We start from the raw sequence: 22164 nt of genomic DNA, 5'->3' as shown, positions 1-22164 counted from the left end.
TTCCAGAATGTCATATAGTTGGAATCATACAGTGAAGGCTTTTCAGATTGGCTTCTTTCACTTAGTAATATGCACCTAAATTTTCTCTCTGTCTTTTTATCACTTGATAGCTCATTTCTTTTTAGTGCTGATTAATATTCCATTGTCAGGATGTGCCACATTTTATTTATTCATTCACCTACTGAAAGACATCTTGGTTGCTTCCAAGTTTCGGCAAATTATGAATAAAGCTGCTATAAACACCATGTGCAGGTTTTTGTATGGACGCAACTTTTCAGTACATTTGGGTAAATACCAAGGCGTGCGATTGCTGTATCATGGTAAGAGTATGTTTATTTTTGTAAGAGAGTCTCAAACTGTCTTCCAAAGTGACTGCATTTTGCACTCCTACCAGCAATGAGTTAAGAGCACTGTCATTCCACATCACCTCCAGCATCTGGTGGTGTCATTGTTCCAGATTTTGGTCATTTTAATACGTGTGTAGGGGTATCGTATTGTTGTTTTAATTTGCAATTCCCTAAGGACATGTAATGTTGAGCATCTTTTCACATGCTTACTTATCACCTATATATCTTCTTTGATGTGGTGTCTGTTCAGGTCTTTTGCCCATTTTTTAATTGGGTTGCTTATTTTCTTATTGTTTAGAGTGATTTATATATTTTGGATAACCGTCCTTTATCAGATGTGTCTTTTGCAAATATTTTCTCCCAGTGTGACTCGTCTTCTTGTTCTCTTGACAGTGTCTTTTACAGACCAGAGGCTTTTGATTTGATTTGATTTTCATTTAGTTTTTTAAGATGTTTTTTTTGATGTGGACCATTTTTAAAGTCTGTATTGAATTTGTTACAGTATTACTTCTGTTTCATGTTTGGGTTTTTTGGCTGCGAGGCGTGTGAGGTCTTAGCTCCCCAAACCCGTGGGGATCGAACCCACACCCCCTGCATTGGAAGGCGAAGTCTTAACCACTGGACCACCAGGGAAGTCCTGAGGCTTTTGATTTTAATGAAGTCCAGCTTATCAGTAAGTTCTTCCAGTGATCATGCTTTTGGTGTCATATCTAAAAAGTCATCACCATAGCCAAGGTCACCTAGGTTTTCTTCTAGGTTACCTTCTAGGAGTTTTATAGTTTTGTGTTTTACATTTAGGCCTGTGATCCATTTTGAGTTAGTTTTTGTGAAGGATGTAAGATTCATTTTTTTGCATGTGGATGTGCAGTTGTTCTAGCACCATTCATTGAAGAGACTATCTATTTTTTCCATTGTATTGCCTTTGCTCCTTTGTCAAAGATCATTTGATTGTATTCATGTCAGTTGATTTCTGTGCTCTCTATTCCGTTCCATTGATCTATTTGTCTACTCTTTTTCCAATACCATACCATCTTGATTATTTTGGCTTTATTCATAAGCCTTGAAGTTGGGCAGTGTTAGTCCTCTGACACTGTTCTTCTCCTTCAGTATTGTGTTGACTGTTCTGGGTCTTTTCCCTCTTTATGTAAACTTTAGAATCAGTTTGTTAATATCCACAAAATAACTTTGTGGAATCAAGTTGGAAAGAGCTAACATCTTGATAATATTGAATCTTCCTATCCACAAAAAAGGAATATCTCTCCATTTAGTTCTTCTCAATGTTTTCCACCTGCTGGATCTATCCTCTTTCTGATGGAGGGGTGTTGAAGTCTCCAACTATAATAGTGGATTCATCTACTTTTCCTTGCAGTTCTGTAGGTTTTTGCCTCGTGTGTTTTGGCATTCCATTGTTAGGCATATGCACATTAAGAATGTTATGTTTTCTTGGAGTACTGACACCTTTATCATTACATAAATGCCCTTGATAACTCCCCTTGCTCTGAAGTCTGCTCTGTCTGAAATTAATATACCTACCCCTGCTTTATTTTTATTAATGTTAGCATACTGTGTCTTTCTCCATCCCTTTACTTTTAATTTATAGATGCTTTTATATTTAAAGTGGGTTTCTTCAGACAACAGATAGTTGGATCTTGTTTTGTGATGTACTATGACATTCTCTGTCTTTTTAATTGGTACATTTAGACTCACTGCCATACCCCAGTACCCTGACAATGTCTGGCCCCATCAAAGGTCCTCACTTAAAAACTGGTTGAATAAATGAGTCTCATCTACTCGCAGATGCAGAGGCTTTTCATAACTCTTGGTCGTTCTTTCATTTCTCTCTCAGCCTCCAATCCTGAATTTTCTAGTTCAAGCTTGATACCCATTCTGGGAGATTCCGCAAATTCCTCCAATACACCGTCGGAATTCCTCCAATCCCCACCCCTTCTCAAATGAACTAGTATTGTTCTTCCCAGATCCACTGGTTATTCTAACTGCTATTTCTATTCATTTCTGCTTATGACACTACAATTCTCAGTGTTACCTTCCTGAATTCATATTGTAGTCACCGAGTGTATTTGCTTGCATGTCCTCTATCCCGGTACCTCTGTCAAATCTCTCACATTTTACTCTTCTTTCCTCTCTCACTTTCACCTTTCTACCCCAAGATTAAACTAGTCAGTCTCCCTTGGTAGCCTAACCAATCTCTCTTCCTTTCTTTCCTACTCTTAAACCATCTTATTTGATGTTTGCTGTTGCTTAATCTTCCCTAAGGTCAGGGTTTACTACTTCATTTTTCTATCTCATATGCTGTCAATGGTTTCCCTTTGTAACCACCAGTTAACTTTTGAGCTCTTCCACTAAATGATAATAATAGCTATTATTTGTCAGTGGAATTATGCTTTTTTGTTTTCCAAGTTTTTGACAATGAGTGTGTATTGCTTTTATAATGAAAAATAATTGTTACCGACAAACAGTTTAATCTGGGCTAAGGAAGAGCAATGTGATCGAGGTAATGTTTTGACACCGAGGTTTTGAAAAGTTGAGTAGAAGTTACATATATCAAGATGAGGAAGAGAATCCCAAGCACAAGGAATAGCGCTGGTGAAGAGATGTGATAGTAGGTGTGTTTAAACATCTTTGACTCATTCTGTAGAGCTGAGGTGAAAAATACCTGTGGGATAATGCTTGAAATTGAGGCAACAGATGTAGGTGGAAACCAATCATGAACTTATTCTGATAGTTATAAGAGGAGAGGAAACATTGAAGAATTTTATAAGAAATAGCTGAGTTGGGATTGTTTTTAGAAAGATCACTCAAGTGGCAATGTGGCAGATTATTTGGGGAAGACAGGGTTGGAGCAGATAATAATAGGTCAAGTTGGGATAACAAGGGCTTAAAGTAAGGTGGAGGTAGGGTGACTGAAGAAGGGGAGACAAATTCTACAGATTAAAGAAGCAGATCTTTTAGGGCTGGATGTTTGATTGGATGTGGGAAAAAAAGAGAGAGAGAAGTTGAGAATGATGTCTGGATTTCTGACATAATAACTAAGTAGATGATGAAGCCCTTCACCAAGACAGAAGATACTGAGTGAGGACCAAGTATGTGGGGAGAAGATGATGAGCCTGCTGTACCTGTGGATATCCAAGTTGATACATGAATCTAGAGCTTAGGCGAGAATTCTAGATGAGGAATATAGATCTGGGGGTCGTCCCGTGGTTAAAGCTAATGTATGTCCTTAGGGACTGAGTGAGAAGGGCAGATTCCCAAGGACAGAGTTCTGGCCCCATCATTTCAGGGGCAAGCACTGGAAGAGGTACACATGATGGAGACTACACAAAACAGTCTTCTGTTTAATAGAAAACTGGGAAAAAACAAGATATGGGTGGGTGAGTGTTTAAGAAGGAAGTTTGCAGTGCCAAATACTTCAGAGAAGTCAAGAGGGAAAAGAACTGAAATATGCCTGCTTCATTTCGACCAAACAGAGATCATTGGTGACCTCAGCTTAAGCAGTCTCAGTGACATGGTTGGAGTGAACACTGCCTGGTGCAGGATGTATTAGTTTCCTGTGACTGCTTACTGTCTCTGAGCCTTGGTCTCTTCAGTCTGTGTAAAGGAGATGTTACTCTCCTTATAGGCCCTATTTTAAATTTGTTCTTTCATTAATCAACTATACTCCAATATAAAATAAAAAGTTAAAAAAAAAGAAATGGTATGGATATTGACTCTTTATCTTATGAGGTGTGGAGGTCTCAAGAACCTGTTACATTGATAATTACAGAATTGCCTGGAAAAATAAAAAGTATTCTCAAATAAGAAGGATAATCTGAACGGATGAAAAGATACCCATAGAGTACAGTTCATCATCCTTATTACCAAACTGTTGATGGTCTAATATTGCCCAGTTTTGCTGAACATGTAAACCCAGCTCATCACTGAGACACTGTCGTGCGGCCTTTCCTTTAAGGCTCTCAATGCAGCAGGAAGGGTCTGAGGACAAGAGAGGCAGACATGAACTAAAGGTACCACTGGAAAGAAAGTAATTTTTTTTGAATCATGCTGAAAACTCACGTGTAGCCTGTAAACCATTAAACAAAGTTATGATAAATACAGACACAAAAATCCTCAACAAAATACTAGCAAACTAGAATCCAACAACACATTAAAAGGATCATACACCATGATCAAGTGGAATTTATCCCAGGGATGCAAGGATTCTTCAATATACACAAATCAATCAGTGTGATACACCATATTAACAAACTGAAGAATGAAAACCAAACGATCATCTCAGTAGATGCAGAAAAAGCTTTTGACAAAATTCAACACCCATTTATGATAAAAACTCTCCAGAAAGTGGGCACAGAGGGAACCTACCTCGACATAATAAAGGCCATATACAACACACCCACAGCAAACATCATTCTCAATGGTGAAAAACTGAAACCATGGCTTCCCTGGTGGTGCAGTGGTTGAGAGTCCACCTGCCGATGCAGGGAATGCGGGTTCGTGAGCCGGTCCGGGAAGATCCCACATGCCACGGAGCGGCTGGGCCCATGAGCCATGGCCGCGGAGCCTGCGCATCCAGAGCCTGTGCTCCACAACGGGAGAGGCCACAACAGTGAGAGGCCTGCGTACCGCAAAAAAAAAAAACTGAAACCATTTCCTCTAAGATCAGGAACAAGACAAGGATGTCCACTCTAGCCACTCTCATTCAACATAGTTTTAGAAGTCCTAGCCACGGCGATTACAGAAGAAAAAGAAATAAAAGGAATGGAAATTGGAAAAGAAGAAGTAAAACAGTCACTGTTTGCAGATGACATGATATTATGCATAGAAAATCCTAAAGTTGCCACCAGAAAACTACTAGAGCTAATCAATGAATTTGGTAAAGTTGCAGGATACAAAATTAATGCACAGAAATCTCTTGCATTCCTATACACTAATGATGAAAAATATGCAAGAGAAATTAAGGAAACAATCCCATTTGCCATTGCAATAAAAGAATAAAATACCTAGAAATAAACCTACCTAAGGAGGCAAAAGACCTGTACTCAGAAAACTATAAGACACTGATGAAAGAAATCAAAGTTGACACAAACAGATGGAAAGATATACCATGTTCTTGCATTGGAAGAATCAATATTGTGAAAATGAGTATACTACCCAAAGCAATGTACAGGTTCAATGCAATCCCTGTCAAATTACCCATGGCATTTTTCACAGAACTAGAACAAAAAATCTTAAAATTTGTATGGAGACACAGAAGATCCCGAACAGCCAAAGCAGTCTTGAGGAAAAAAAAAAAACGGAGCTGGGAGAATCAGGCTCCCTGACTTCAGACTGTACTACAAAGCTACAGTAATCAAGACAGTATGGTACTGGCACAAAAACAGAAAGATAGATCAATGGAACAGGATAGAAAGCCCAGAGATAAACCCACCCACATACGGTCAACTAATCTATGACAAAGGAGGCAAGAATGTACAATGCAGAAAAGACAGTCTGTTCAATAAGTGGTGATGAGTAAATTGGACAGCTACATGTAAAAGAATGAAATTAGAATTCTCCCTAACACCATACACAAAAATAAACTCAAAATGGATTAAAGGCCTAAATGTAAGACTGGACACTATAAAACTTAGAAGAAAACATTGGAAGAACACTCTATGACATAAATCACAGCAAGATCTTTTTTGGTCCACCTCCTAGAGTAATGGAAATAAAAACAAAAATAAATAAATGGGACCTAATGAAACTTCAAAGCTTTTGTACAGCAAAGGAAACCATAAAAAAGATGAAAAGACAACCCTCAGACTGGGAGAAAATATTTGCAAACAAAGCAACTGACAAAGGATTAATCTCCAAAATATACAAACAGCTTATGCAGCTCATATCAGAAAAACAAACAACCCAATCAAAAAATAGACACTTCACCAAAGAAGACATACAGATGGCCAAGAGGCACCTGAAAAGATGCTCAACATCACTAATTATTAGAGAAATGCAAATCAAAACTACAGTGAAGTATCACCTCACCCCAGTCAGAAAGGCCATCATCAAATAATCTACAAACAATAAATGCTGGAGAGGGTGTGGAGAAAAGGGAACTCTCTTGCACTGTTGGTGGGAATGTAAATTGATACAGCCACTATGGAGAACAGTATGGAGGTTCCTTAAAAAACTAAAAGTAGAATTACCATATGACCCAGCAATCCCACTACTGGGCAAATACCCAGAGAAAACCATAATTCAAAAAGGCACATGCTCCCCAATGTTCATTGCAGCACTATTTACAATAGCCAGGTCATGGAAGCAACCTAAAGGCCCACTTGACAGCCGAATGATGTGGTACATATATATAATGTGGTACATATATACAATGGAATATTATGCACCCATAAACAGGAACAAAATTGGGTCATTTGTAGAGACGTGGATGGACCTAGAGACTGTCATACAGAGTGAAGTAAGTCAGAAAGAGAAAAACAAATATCGTATATTAAGGCATATATGTGGAATCTAGAAAAATGTTACAGATGAACTTGTTTGCAAGGCAGAAACAGAGACACAGATGTAGAGAACAAATATATGGACACCAAGGGGGGAAATGGGGGTGGGATGAATTGGGAGTTTGGGATTGACATATATACACTAATATGTATAAAATAAATAACTAATGAGAATGAGCTGTATAGCACAGGGAACTCTACTTCACTTCGCTGTATAGTAGAAACTAACCCAACATTGTAAAACAACTATACCCCAATTGAAAAAAAATAATGTATTGAGCAAAAAAAAAAAAAAGAAAGAAAGAGTTGATTTTGCTATTAAGGACAAATGTAAATAGATGGTTTTATAGTGATTTTTTTAATTTATAAGGCAGCATGAAAATAAGTACAACTAGTTTATGTGATACATTTAAAAAACATTAACGTTCATTAAAAAAAAACAAATTCGTTTTTTCATGAACAACATTTCAGGAGCCCAGCAGAACCGCTGTCACACAGGAGCCCTGTAGGCTACACTGGTTCTCTTTCCCTGGTTTCTCCTTGTGGGCACTGACCAGAGCTCCCTCTTATTTGTCTGAAGTGCATAGTTTGCTCCAGTAGTTTCCAAGGTTTGAAGGGGATTGCAGGATAAAGTTGGTTTTCAATGCCGAATTAGTTCCTTTAAAATATGTGCTTCCTATCATGTTTCTGTTGAGTCTCATGAGTAAGTGGATTCTTTGGGCAGTCATAGGTGATACCTCTCTGAAAGCTGAGTGATCTTCTGGCAAAGGCTCTTCAGGTCAAAAGAATTGCATGCCCTTCTTCAAAAGTGACTCAGACGCTTCTAAGTTGAATTCAGTATCTTTCCTTCCACAGGACAATGTTCACATAGATTCCCTTTCCCATACAATGTGGCTGTGGCTGTCCACAGCCATTAGGATGGGAGAAAGTAAACTGTGTGATTCTCTCTGATTGCCTTAGGATCAGTGAACTGAGCCCTGATGTTCACTTGACAGAGACTACAAATAATCTTTGCAAGTGTGTTTACAGTTTGCTCATTTACATGACCCTGTCACCGTGCTCCTGGGAAGAACCTACTGTGACTCTGAGCACAGCAGACAGCATGAGACAACTATACACACTGAATGAAATTTGCTTCTGCTTTGGAGGTCTGATTTTTATCAGAAACAGGACCTGGTTGGAACCAGATCTGCAGAACAAGTTCTGATTTATCATTCACATTTATTGAATTCCTTGACAACTGTGTAAATGAAGAAATCACTTTGTATTTCTAGTAAAAAGAAGAGCATCTAACACTTACTGGGTGCTTACAAGGTGTCAGGCATTGTCTAAGCACTTTACTGTGTTAGCTCATCATACACTATGAAGCTGGGATAGTCATTATCCCCACTCTGTCTATAAGGAAACTGGAATTTGAAGAGGCTAAGTCATTTGCCCAGACGGCACAGCTAGAAAATGGTAGAGCTGGAATTTGAACCCAGGAAACCGAATTCCAAAATGTTTTCTTAGCCATGGCGCTATACTGATGATATTTGTACATTTTGTATTGCTACAAATATAGCCAAATTTTCTAACTGGAAGTAAGATGTGATTCTAGTAGACAGCAGTCAGCACGATAGGTGAGTGATGCTTAGACAGTTTAGTATAGAGGCTGAAACTCAAATATCTACCCTCCACTCTGGAAGAAAACTGCTCAAGTCTAGTCATAGTGATGAGGGCTGTCATGAGCTGGAGAATACATATCTGCTCATTAATATGCTCAAGGGGGCAACCGTGTATAAACATGTCAGAGTTTTCATTTGTCAACAGGAGCCAGAAATCTGGATTTTAATGTGAAATGGCCAGTTTCAAGCAACCCTTTGATGTTAATGGCCCTGCTGTATCCATTAATAGTTAAATAGTACTCTAGTATAATACAGGCTAGGTTTTTCCTCCAGTAACCAACAACCCCTAAAGCTCTGTGGCTTCAAACAATTAAAGGTGACTTTTAGCTCACGCTCCTTGGCCAACGTGGGTCCGCAGGAGTCTTTGCTCTTGAACGTCTCAGAGACCCAGACTGAGGGAGGCTTTATTGGAACACGTTTTGCATAATAACTACAGCAGTGAGAAGGGGAATGTGTGACTCACACACTGACCCTTGAAGCTTCTTACAGAAGTGACACAGACACTTAGATTCATATTTCATTGGCTAAAGGCAGTCAATGACTACACTTAATTTCTAAGGGGGTGGGGAAGTGCAGTCCTCCATGGGCTGGAGAAGCTAAATATTTATGAATATTCCTAATGATTACCATAGCTCCATATCCTCTGATTTTTCAGGCAGGAATGTTAGAATTTTTTGTAAGGTAGAATCCAGTTTTCAGAGATCTCAAGCAGAAGTTGACTCAAAAAATTCTTTGCTTCTTGAAGGATTATATTTGACTGAGCTGGAAAATTCATGTTTTGCTTCATATGGAGTAACGACCCTTATTTAAACACTGACTTCTATGAGCTGATTAAGAAATCATATGCCAGTACTATGAAATAATCCTTAGCTGAAGTGATGATTTATATATGTGTATTTATTCCCCAAAATGTTTGTTTATATTATCCCCTATCTTGTATAACTTGTCTCATTAACTACACCGTAGAATATAAATCTTGTCTTACTAATTTATACTCCGTAGTGCCTGGCTCTATAGAAATTGGTTGTATATGGATGTTAATAAATTTTATTGCTATGTTTATCGATTAGTGGTTTTTAAATCATTACAACTAGAGATCTTGACTTCAGGAAAAGTCACAGAAGTTGAAAATACTTGAGGCAATTCTTAGAAAGTTGCTCAGTGTTCATTATGATGTGAAGTGAGAGTGAAAATTCGGTAGTCCCTCAAATTCAAGGGCAGTTCTGGCTTATACCCTATGAATCACAAGGCAACGAGATCTTCTTTTCAGATATTATTTTTCTGTGATGTTTTCACATGCTTATTTTTGGCTGTAATATTTGGATGAACTCTAGCTTTAAAAATTATGAAATAAATGTCAGTGCTCAGGGGGGTATTCGATTGCCCAGGGTCTTGCAAGGCTCTAAACACTCTTCAAAACAAACCCATCCTAGCTCCTAAACCCACACCCTTCCTGGATGACCAGATAAAGGGTGATTCTCATTCTTATGAAATGCAAAGTGCTCAGGGACACAGATGTGTGAGGACAGAGCTTGGCCGAGGAACAGTGTTTCTATAATTTGATGGTAGAATTACTACCCTTTGAGAAAGTTGCATGAACACAAGTTACTCACTGATTGAATCTCAACCACGCAAGTGTGTTTCCAAAATCAATCACTCTTAAGTTATTCCACATGTACTTGTAAATATTAACATAAAGGCCTATGTACCTGGGTTCATTGTTGTCCATCTGCTGATACTAAAAGTGAGGAAGGTATAGCATAGTGTTAGGATTCTGCTATCAGATGAACTGGGTTTTAAAACAGGTTTTAAAGCAATACACTAGTTGTGTAGTGTAGGAAAGTCATATAACCTCAGTGACCCTCGGATGCCTTATTTGTAAAATAGAGATAGAAGGTATCAGAAGGTTGCTATGAAGATTAAATGAAATAATGTGTATAACATACTTGGCATAATGCCAGGTACGTGGTACGCATTCAATAAAAGTCAGCTATTATTATTAATATTTTACTGTTATCTTTATAAAAATCATGTAATCAGGATGAAAGGGTCTCAAAGGATTCAGCTGCTCATCAAATAATTTAATCCCCTCTCCAATTTTCCTGCCAAAAAGTCTCCTACCTAGCCCATGGTTGAATATTTATTGTTGGATAACTCTGACTTTAAAAACTTTCTCATATTGAACTAAATTATGCCTAAACCTGTAGCTTTCACCGTTTGAAAATACACAGAACAAATGTAAACCCTTTCTTCATGACAGCCCTTTGTGAATTTGAAAATATCTCTAATCATAGGCTTTTCCTTAAACTTCCTTGGAACTTTTCCTACCTCTCCCTGAAACTTTCATTTGATCTTTTTCCTTCCCTTCAGCACCAGCATTTTGGAAAGAATAGTCTATAGATGTGGTTCCAACTTCGTCCTGTTTTATATTCTCTTCAACACCTTGGATACAAAATCTGATCCAGCAGTTCTCCAAACCAAAGCATAGGGGCTCAACCCAGCAGTCAAAACAAAATGAAAAACAGAGAGAGATTAAAGGGGCTCTCTTTTGATGAGCCCTTTGAGTATTCTAATCACTGTACTAAGAGTTTCACATATATTTTCTCATTTCATTCTTAGTAGACCCCACGTGGAGTATGTATTATTGTCCCTATTTTACTCTTGAGGAAAATGAGTCTCCTAGAGTTTCAGTTGTTCAAACACCCTGCAGCTTGAAAGGGGTGGTAGGACAGGGCAGGTTTTGTAAGTGGGCTGTTTGCCTCTAAGGTCTCTGCACTTACACACCAGGCATATAAATACAAATAAAGTTGAATGTGTATGCAGAGGTAGAGATAAACTAGCTCATCAGTTAATATTATTGGGCGTACATCATGTAAAAGACATATTTGTAAAATGAAAAGAAATATAAGACATAGCCCTTTTTCTCATACAAGGAAGCTCACAGTCTAGCAAATACACACACACAACTCACAAAAGCAGTAATTCACAAGAGACTGAAGGATATCAGTATAAGCATATTCTATGAGAGAGCTCTCTCATTAATTCCTTCCTTATATTTTAAAAATTGTTTATAAAAGATTTTATAAAGATTGTATATATACACACACATATATATATATAATGACATACAGGTAGAGATAGGTATAGGTATAGGTAATGATAAACAGAAGGAAATGCAAAGATACAAATACAGAATATAGAGAGATATGGATATATTGTCAGTATTAAGATACAGGTATAGATTGAGATTAAAAACAGAAAAAAAAAATTAAAACTATGGACCAGAAGGATATACATCAACTTCAGAATAGTGGTCATTTGGGGGAAGAAATGAGAGAATAGGACTAGGGTAGGGATAGAAAGAGAGGGAAGGGGTGGTGAAAGAGGAGAGAGGAAATATCTGTAATGTTCCATTCATTTTATGTACATAAAATATCTGAATAAAATTATAAATAAAACAGTAAGAGTGGGAGTGTCAAGGGACAGTCTCAAGTCTTTTTAATTCTTTGGCCTTTGGAGAAGAATCATATAAATGACAGGGTACTGTCAAGCTTTATATAGTATTATATCTTTTAAAAAGTATATCCTCATAAAAGAGAGCCAACTCATACATTTAAGAAGGATAACACCATAAATACGGTTTCTGACATACAGAAGGTCTCACATCCCCGTATCTCTACCCGCTCCTGACCGCCGTGCTTCTGTCTGTCTGCAGGCAGTGGGCTGCGACCGACAACTGGGGAGCAACGCCAAGGAAGACAACTGTGGTGTCTGTGCTGGTGACGGCGCCACCTGCAGGCTGGTGCGGGGACAATCAAAGTCACAGGTTTCTCCTGAAAAAAGTAGGTTTTAAACCCGATACGATGTTACCATAAAACATGTGCTTTAGACCGTCTGATACTAGAATAACATTTTCCCAACACTAAGCTTTTTCGTTGGAAAGAACTTTTGACCCGTGTTCTGAAAGACAAATTTCTTCCAAAAAGGGTAGTATATCAAATTTTTATTCCCATTACCTCTTTTTTTAAGATTTTTTTTGATATGGACCATTTTTAAAGTCTTCATTGACTTTGTTACAGTATTGCTTCTGTTTTATGTTTTGGTCTTTTGGCCAGGAGGCATGTGAGATCTTAGCTCCCTCACCAGGGATCGAACCCACACCTCCTGCATTGGAAGGCGAAGTCTTAACTACTGGACTGCCAGGGAAGTCCCTATTCCAGTTACCTCTTCTAAGACTACCTGTTTCTTTGAACATATGCCAATACAGAGTATAACTATTTTTTTTAAATTTGCTGATTTTTTAAGGTAAACTATGAGTCATTATTTTTTTTGCCCCCTTCTGATTGCTAACAAGGTAGAAAATACCATCATGCATGTTTTGCCCATTTATACTTCTTCAGGTTTCAATTAGCTGCTGAAGTCATTTACTCTTTTTCCTATTTGGATGGTGATCTTTTCCTCACTTGTATCATGAATATATACTATTTGTTTGTCTGTTGTACCTATTTCTAATGTTCTCTGTTTGTCATTTGACTTTCAATATTGTTTGTGTTTGTAGAATCAGTAGTTTCTAAGTTCTACATATTCAGAGTTTTCCATCTTTTAAGTTCAATAATATCTGCTTTAAATTTTTTTAAAAAAATTTGGGGGTCAGTCAACTTTTTCTGTAAAGGGTCAGAGAGTAAATATTTTAGGGCTTTTCAGCCCATATGGTTTCTGTCTCAACTACTCAACACTGTGCTGTTGCCAGGCAAAAGCAGCCACAGACAACCCGTGAACCAATGGGCACAGCTGTGTTCCAATAAAACTTTATTTACAAAAACTAGCCTGCAGGCTGAATTTGACCCTCAGGTTGTAGTTTGCTGACCCTTGCCTTAAAGGGAAAAAATTATACATGTGCGCCTTCTGCCAGTGCTTTTTTGTGTGTGTTCCTACTTTTAGTTTTTTATAAATTTATAAATTTATTTATTTATTTTTGGCTGTGTTGGGTCTTTGTTGCTGCGCATGGGCTTTCCCTAGTTGTGGTGAGCGGGGGCTACTCTTCGTTGTGGTGCGCGGGCTTTTCATTATGGTGGCTTCTCTTGTTGAGGAGCACGGACTCTAGGTGCGTGGGCTTCAGTAGTTGTGGCTCGCGGATTCTAGAGCGCGGGCTCAGTAGTTGTGGTGCACGGGCTTAGTTGCTCCGCTGCGCGTGGGTTCTTCCCAGACCAGGGATCTGACCCGTGTCCCCTGCATTGGTAGGTGGATTCTTAACCACTGCGCCACAAGGGAAGTCCCTGTGTGTTCCTACTTTAAACTCTTTTATTTCTTCGTGTTTATTTGAATGTCACTTATGAAATAGGGATTTTACTTATTCTTCCAAAATGGGGAGAACCTTACAGGAGGGGTGGAAGGTGGGGAGGATTTTCCAGGCAGAGGAAACACAAAGTTCATGGTGTGACCCTAGAGGGAAGCCTGGACTTTGTTGAGGAACTACTAGGATTGCACATTGGTTAGTGGGGGCGGAATGAGACAGCAGGCAACCATAAAGGCCTTCATCATTGTGCTTCACATTTCAGGTTAAATGGAGTCATTGAAGCCATTTAGGCAGTGGAGTGGCATGGTTAGATTTGTGTTTTAATGAAATAATTCTGGCTGCATGTGGAGGTGAGCCAGGAAGCAAGGAGTCTAAGCAGGATGCCGTTTTTAAATATTCCAGGGCGTTTGAAATAATGAGGCCTTGGTCGGGAGTCGTGTGGTGGGAGAGGCAGAGGAAGAAACAGATGGGAGAGAGATTTAAGAGAGTCAGTGGAGTTCGATAATTCTTTGAATGAAGACTAAGAGAGAAAAGAGAGGTACGGTGTTGCAGATTTTCCAGCTTGAGCAGCTGGGTAGATTTATTTGCTGTTCATCAGGGTAAGGAATGCATGGAGAGGAGATGCATATCAAAGATAATGTTCATATACACATGTTCCCATTTCTCTTCCCTCCTGTGTCTCCCTCCCTCCCGCCCTCCATATCCCACCCCTCTAGGCGGAACATGTGTATATGTATAACTGATTCACTTTGTTATAAAGCAGAAACGAACACACCATTGTAAAGCAATTATACTCCAATAAAGATGTTAAAAAAAAAAAAAAGACAAACGTTCACCTCCTTGGGTTTTTCTTCTTTCCCGAAATTTGGCCCCTTAAGTATTCAGTGCCTTGATACCTATCTGATACCTTCAAACAGATGTTGATTGTCTTTGGAGTGGAAGAGTTGATCTGAAACATGATAGTCCGTTGTTGCTAGTGGCAAAATCCCCATCTCGGTGGTCTTTAGCTATAAATTAGCTGAGTCCCTCCAAAGAGAGTATATAGAATATATCAGGAAGTCATGACAATTTAGCCAGGGAAAACGTTTAAGGGAATTCAAGTGAAAAGATAATGAAAAGAGTAGGTAAACTCAGAACTTAGCCAAAGCAGTATGGAAGCTGAAGGAATAAGTAATTCCAAAAAGGAGGTAATAGTCGGCCATGTTAAATGCTGTTTTGAGGTGAGCTGGAATTAAGGTCCAAAAATTTCTCTTTGGCAATTTGAAGCCAAATTTGTGACCTTAGCAAGAGTGGTTTCAACGAACTTCTGGCTGAAACCAAAGCCTGAATGCAGTGGGTTTAGGAGTGAACAGAAGGTGAGAGAATGTATCAAGGGAAGGATTTTCCCAGGAATAAGGGAGGGGTACACACCCACACCATGTCAAGAACTGGATAACTACAGGCACCCTTGAGAAATTAACTGTGTTCCAATACAGTGTTTTGTCTTTTCTTTAAAAACTCTGTTCATTAGGAGGTAGAGTCAGCTGCTTAAGAGTGAGGGCTCTAAAACAGATTCACAAATGGGAAAAATAATTATGCTCAGCTCTTAGGTTCATTGTGGGGATCAAATTGGACTATATATGAAAAAGTGTCTGACACGTAGTTAACACTGACTGAAGGATAAAGATGAGGCAGATGACCCTACTCTCCAGCCATCCTTTTCTTCACTGGAAGCTATGATCTCTACATCACTTCCTTCTTCTTTAGGATAAAACATTGGCAAAGGGATTAACAGTAGAAAAAGCAAAATTTTAAGTACAACAAAATATCTGTGCAAGCTTTGGGAATAGTTGTAGCAGGAGGGTGCTTAGTGACTTGAGAAACAAGTTTAGTATTCTTTCATTGCAAAAACTACTATCATATAAATTGTCTGCTGCAGACAATAAGCACGAGTGGGTGTTTTGTGAGCTAATACTATGGTGCCAAGGAATTATGAAAAGATTTCAGGCTCCCTAAAATATAAATTAAAAATAAATTAAAAATATAAAAAATAAATTAAAAAAATAAATTCACAGATGTAGAAAACAAACCTGTGGTTACCAAAGGCGGGGGACAAATTAGGAGTTTGGGGTTAACAGATACAAACTACTATATATAAAATAGATAAGCAACAAGGACATACTGTATAGCACAGGGAATTATACCCAATATCTTGTAATAACCTGTAATGGAATATAATCTGCAAAAATATTGAATCAAGATGCTGTATGCCTGAAAGTAACACAGTATTGTAAATCAACTATATTTCAATAAAAAAAGAAAACAGTGAGGGCTATCAGGGACTCGACCGTGCTCCCATCAAGGAAAGGCGGATAAGGAACTCATCAAAGACAGTAAGGAGGGGAATTCCCAGCGAGAGTCCGTGCTCTCACTGCTGGGGCCCGGGTTCAGTCCCTGGCCGGTGAACTAAGATCCCACAAGCCACGCAGCGCAGCCAAAAAAAAAAAAAAGACAGTAATGAAGTAGAGGAGTAGCTGCAAGGGGGCCTAGGTGAGATTGGAAACCATGAGATCCATGGGCTTCCTGAAGGAGCTGGCTTTGAGTGGTGGGGTACCAGTGAGAGATGCATTCTATGGGAATTCACAGAAGACCCAACTTATAGATACAGGAGTTTACATATCTCTTCTAACAAGAAGTCTGGAGCTGGCAGTCAAGTTTGGGGAAGCTGTTTTTCTATGTTTTTGAGGAACCAGGCTCCTGTCTCTCCTTCACCAGCTTAGAGTATGGCTTTCATCTGGGGTTGCTAAGTCACTATTAAGTACTCAGACAACACATCCACACAGCAGATGATAAAGAAGAAGATGGTGCAAAAGGCATTCTTTTAATACTGTGCCCTTTAGTCAGGAAGGGAAGTCTTCCCCAGGGAGTTTTGCCTTGCTGACCAGAAGAACTGTGGCATATGACACACTGGCTTCTAAGGAGCTGGGAAACCAAGGATATCACATTCCATCCATTCTGTTATTAGTAATATTGATCTAATGCTTTATAATTCCCAACATTCTCTTCAGGCATATCATTTAATTCCACCAGCCCCCTTACATTGTGGTTTTGACATTGTCCGGCCCATTTTACAGGTGAGAAAACTAAGGAATAGAGAAGTTAAGGAATATGGTTAAGAAATTGGAGTCTGGGGCCAGACTGCCTGGGTTTAAGTCCTGGGCCTGTTGTTTACTAGCTCTGTAAACAGAGCAAGTTTTTGAACTTTTCTGTGTATCTTGACTTTCTCATTTTAAACTGGGAACAGCGGTTGTACCGCCTTTGTGGAGTTATTGTCAGGATTAAATAACTCAGTCATGCCGAGCATTCCACGTAGTGTCTGGCACCTAGAGAGAGCTCAGTAAATGCTAGCAATATTTTTATTGGAGATATTGCTCATATGGGTACCAAAGGATGTCACACCTCTAACATAACGTTAAATGTAAACAGATTTCGAAATCAACACTTGGTCCGCCGGCGCATTGTTTTTGAGAGAGCTGCTGATGGGTGTGGAGGAAAGTCTTGTCAAAGGTGTCAAAACACAGTGAATTGTACGAGAAACTAAAGATAGAGGAAAGAATAAGATCCAGAGGAAGACAGTGAAGAACCAGGCAGGGCTGTGAAGAGTTAACTAGGACAGCTTTGGGATGAGAGGACTAATGGGGGAAAATCATCACCAGCTCAGGCCTTGGGGAAGTGTCTACAGTTACTGTTGGCTTTAAAAAGTGTGGACATCTCATCAGAAAAGATGTCATCTTGTCAGGGTCTGAGAGAGATTAGAAATTGAGAAAATTCTAATTGAACCAGAGTAGAAGCTGAGTGAAATTGGGTCAAGACCAGTCTTTTTGGAGAAGTATGTGGAGGAGGCCCTGGGGTGGGAGGGGATGGGATGGGGGCTGTGCTGGCTGAAAGGGGCTTACCTGCTTGACTGTATCGTTCCTCACTCTTGATAAGGTACTTCATATCCTCTCTCTCTCTCTCTCATTGAATTTCAGCTTTGGGATTATAGATCCTTTTGAGAATCTATTGATAATTATGCATTTTCTCTCCAGAAAAATGCATGTGTCCCCGTAAGCCCCAAATTTGCCATTCTGAGTTTTTTGAAGGGGTCTCAGACCCCTGATGCCAGTTCAGGACAATCCAGGAGAAGGGGCCCTAAAAATCTAATATTTTTGATTAATTTCTGCAAAGGAAGGGCAGCTGGAGCTCACAGACAGATCCCTGAATGCAGCGAGGAGAGCTATGTGGTGAGAGCTGGGGGCATCCCGCCGGCTGCTGACGAGTCTTCAGGCTTTATATGCCTGTGCTGGGGCTGAGGCTAGACTTAGCAAAGATGCCTGCCTACATGAAAACTCGGTGTTTCTCATCCTCGCTTTTCCTTACGGCCCCTTCATGTCTGTTGCTGCTCTGAATCTGGCCAGCTGAAGCTGTTTTTTGGCTGGGGTTTTCCATGGGCCATATGGAAGCACTTCCCTGTAATCGTGCTTTGTGTGAAAGAAATGTGGGAAACGAAGCCACGTCAATCCCTAAGTGTGCATCACCAGACCTGTGGGGTCCACCAGGCTCCTCCGTCCTCACCTTGCCAAGCAATCATTCCGATCTTCCCCGGGACTTACACTGAAGGAGGCCGTGGCCGGGAGACGCTATTGGCACGGCCCTGCTCTGGAGAAAGAGCACAAGGTTGCTCAGGGGCCCTCGTTTCCATCCTGCAGGGAGGCAGATTCAAGGTGTAAGAGCCTGGAGCCAAAAGCTTTGCCATGAGAAGTATCAGAAACTAATCCATATACAGCATGCATATTTCCTGTTCACAGGCAGAAGGAGAGAGACTGAACTAACAACTGGCATCGATAACTTTGGCTGTTGGAACAGGGAACTGGAAGCCACTCCGTTTTTAAAGAGGGAAAACTCTAAAAGCAGCAACACCCCTATTTGGAGCATTTTGATTTGGTACTTAGGGACTCACTTGTTTTACCAGGTTTGCCCGTTATTTTGGTCTTGTCCACACAAGGGCATGCACCCATGAGACAAATAAATAAATAAGCTCAGCTTGTCTGATATGAGCTGTTGATGTAGTTGACCCTTGAACAACACGGGTTTGAACTGCATGGTTTTGGATTTTCTTCAGCAGTAAATACTACACGACTAAATGATCTGTGGTGGGTTGGACCCACCCACTCGGAACTGCGAACGGATATGAGGAACTGGGTATAAGGAGGGCCAACTGTAAGTTATACTCAGATTTTTTTTTTTTTTTTTTTGGCCGCACTGTGTGGCATGCAGGATCTTAGTTCCCCAACCAGGGATTGAACCTGTGCCCCCTGCATTGAGAGCACGGAATCTTAACCAGTGGACCGCCAGGGAAGTCCCTATACTCAGATTTTTGACTGGAGGGGGTTGTCGCTCCTAACCCCCGCGTTGTTCAAGGGTCAACTGTACATTTTTCCCTGGTGGCAACTAAGCCTATTGATACAGTGATGCCTAAGGCTGAGCTGGAACACCAGCATTACGCTTAACTTTGGACATTGTGAAGATAACCACACCTTCTTACAAAGCATCCCTGTGTGCTCCCGACAGATACAGCATCCTGGGCTAGGCGGACTGTGGGGCTGCCTCACAGGGTAATTCTCACAAGGTTTTCTCTTCATACACTCTTCATTTCTCCTTTGACTGTCATTTCCAAAGATAACCTGTGCATTTAACTTATTCCATAACAAAGAAGACTGTATTGGCTTGCTGGCATGCTAAACAGATTGGTTTCCCTTCCTCCTGCCTTCTTATTTCATTTTTTTCTGCCTCCTTATTCATCTTTCTTGGGCAAGATTCTGATGGATAAAACTCTTATGCTAGAACTGTGTGTGGCAAAAGAATATTCAAACCAAAGACCCTGTTCATTTTATTTATTTTTGACTTTGTTACTTTTTAAGAATATTTCTTGGCTGTGCCGCACAGCTTGTGGGATCTTAGCTCCCCGACCAGGGATCGAACCCGCACCGCCTGCATGGAAGTGCAGAGTCTTAACCACTGGACCACCAGGGAAGTCCCAGACCCTGTTCTTTTTAATGGGATGTTTCCCCATTTAATTCACGAGAGAGAGCATGGCATGGAAGAAGATCCCAAGACTGAAAATCTAGAGCCCTGGGCTTTCGCCCTTGCCTTGCTCTTTCCCATGTTTTTATGCTTCTTCTATGTCCTCCGCATGAAAAAAAAAAGAGGAAAATGACATGTAGGTGCTGTTGAGAAAGAGTGTCATTGAGGCTGATTTTCACAGGGTAGCCGGACTGACCAGGAACTCCCCAGCTTAATACCTCTTTGTGAATTGCCTTTAGTTTTACACTTATAATAAAATCCATACCCCTTTCCATGACTTTCAAAGTCTTGTGGATCAGGCTCTTATGTTATGTCATGTGTACCATTTTGCCCCTCACTCACTAGTCTCCCGTCATTACTGACTTTCTGGATGATTTTAGAATGCAAGGTGCCCTTTTCCTCCATGGCTTTTGCTTCGACCAGTCCCTGAGCCTGGAACATGCTTCTCCCAGCTCTTAACTGGGCTACCTCTTTTTCAACCTTGAGCTCAAGGGTCACCTCCTCAGAGAGGTTTTCTTTGACCCATCTACCTGAAGCCAGCCCTTCTCTTTTCTATTTCCTTCTTAGCCTTTATTGCAAGAAGTAATTATTTCATTTACAGTTGTCTCGTAAATAACATGGGTTTGAACTGTGCAGATCCACTTATACGTAGAGTGTTTTCAATAGTAAAGACTACAGTACTATATGATTCTCCGTTGGGTGAATCCCCAGATGCGGAGCCTTGGATACAGAGGAAACACGGATACGGAGAGCCAACTATAAATTATACACGGGTTTTCAACTGCGTGGAGGTTCAGTGCCCTTAACCCCCGTGTTGTTCGAGGGACAATTGTATTTGTTTGTTTAATTGGTCTCTCCTACTAGTCAGGCATTGCAAAAGCAGACACCGTGTCTGGGATTTTCACCATTTTATTCCTAGTGCTTGTACAGCCCTGGGCACGTCACAGGAGCTCAATAACTGTTGCACGAATGAATACAGGCTCTTTGCTGGAGACAGCTCTGCTTCCTATTATGTTTTCAGTGAGACTAAATAATATTGTGCAACAGAACTGGACTGGAAGCCAAAGCCTAGGGTAATAACCTCTGCTTGGCCACTATCTGCGATCTTAGGCGAGATCACAGGAACTTCGGCTTTTTCATCTGCGTCCTGAGACTGTTAGCATAGATGATTTGTAAGACATCTTTTATTTCTGAAAGTCTATGAAATATATTTGTAATTTATTCCTTCTTTTCAAACACAGAGATCTTGGGATTAAATGGAGGTTAGAGAAGTAAGTCCTAGGATCTCATATGAAGAATTTTCCAAAGCTTTAATGAAAAGGTTCCACAGAGATGGCTTGTCTTCTTAAAGAGCACAGGAGATTTGACATATTTATATTTGTTTACACAGCCTTCTTGGCCCCAAATTCCCTGTCTTTGGTGATAAGGATGCCTTCTACCCACCCTGGTACAGGGAGGGTAGCTTCCCCTGAGATTTATCTCCTGCTTTCCTCCAGTAGAGGGTCAGAGTGTCCTTCTTGCACTAGCTGTTTCTCAAGTACCTTTAATTCAAAATAATCAGTATGCCAAAGTGGCATATTTGGGGGTGACATATTCTGAACCTCTACATCCCATTACAGAGTCAGAAGGCAAATGACCATTTAGTCCTCACCAGGCTCTTGATTTCTTAGATGCAGTATGAAGGGCAGGATGCTGGGGAACATCTGGACAGAAAGATGTTGTTAGATGCTGTATGTAACATAGCCCCCTCTACCGCATGTTATTCAAAGCTAGTCCTGGAAACGAGCACCAAAGAATGCACTGTTAGGCACTCGGCCTGTTACCGTGCTCTTTTGGGGTAAAGGCATTTTAAGCCCTTAAAGAGATATACCTCCAGGTTTTTTCTACAGAGACACCAGGGCTAATAGCTAAGGACACTCATTTGCAGATTCAGCAATAAGAGACATCCATGATGTAGCACGTGAGCAGCTCAGGGCAGGAGTAGGGATGTCATCGCAGGGCGGGTGTAGGGATGGGAATCGGTTTCCAGCGTGCAGCCGGTTGCTCTCACCAAGTCAAATCCCTGCCATGTCCCTTCTCTACTCTTGAAAAGACGGTTGTTAATTTCTGATTTTTACTTTGCCCGTGTTTGTTCCATGGCACGTCTCATTTATCCCACCTCTGTGTCAAAAGGCATTATGTGGACAGTCCTCCAGCTTCAGAATCCGTGGAGCCACACCCTGGCTTTCCCTTCTTTTGTCCCC

At 40.3% G+C, this 22164-nt stretch overlaps 1 protein-coding gene across 8 annotated transcripts in view; it reads left to right on the top strand.

Annotated features, from left to right (window-relative positions):
- Positions 1-22164, top strand: part of ADAMTSL3 (ADAMTS like 3) — a 384689-nt gene that overhangs the window by 156947 nt on the left and 205578 nt on the right. For all 8 annotated transcript variants that reach the window (XR_007476023.1, XR_007476024.1, XM_049706862.1 and 5 more), the window contains one exon: positions 12239-12365. Coding sequence is in view for 6 of the 8 variants with exons in the window: in XM_049706862.1 (XP_049562819.1) it covers positions 12239-12365 (127 nt within the window). In the remaining 2 variants the exon portion in view is untranslated. The remainder of the gene's footprint in view (positions 1-12238; positions 12366-22164) is intronic.

Source organism: Orcinus orca, chromosome 2, assembly GCF_937001465.1.
Source record: "Orcinus orca chromosome 2, mOrcOrc1.1, whole genome shotgun sequence".
NCBI lineage: Eukaryota > Metazoa > Chordata > Mammalia > Artiodactyla > Delphinidae > Orcinus > Orcinus orca.
Note: the sequence above shows the minus strand (reverse complement) of the source record. Positions and strands in the feature narration are given on the sequence as shown.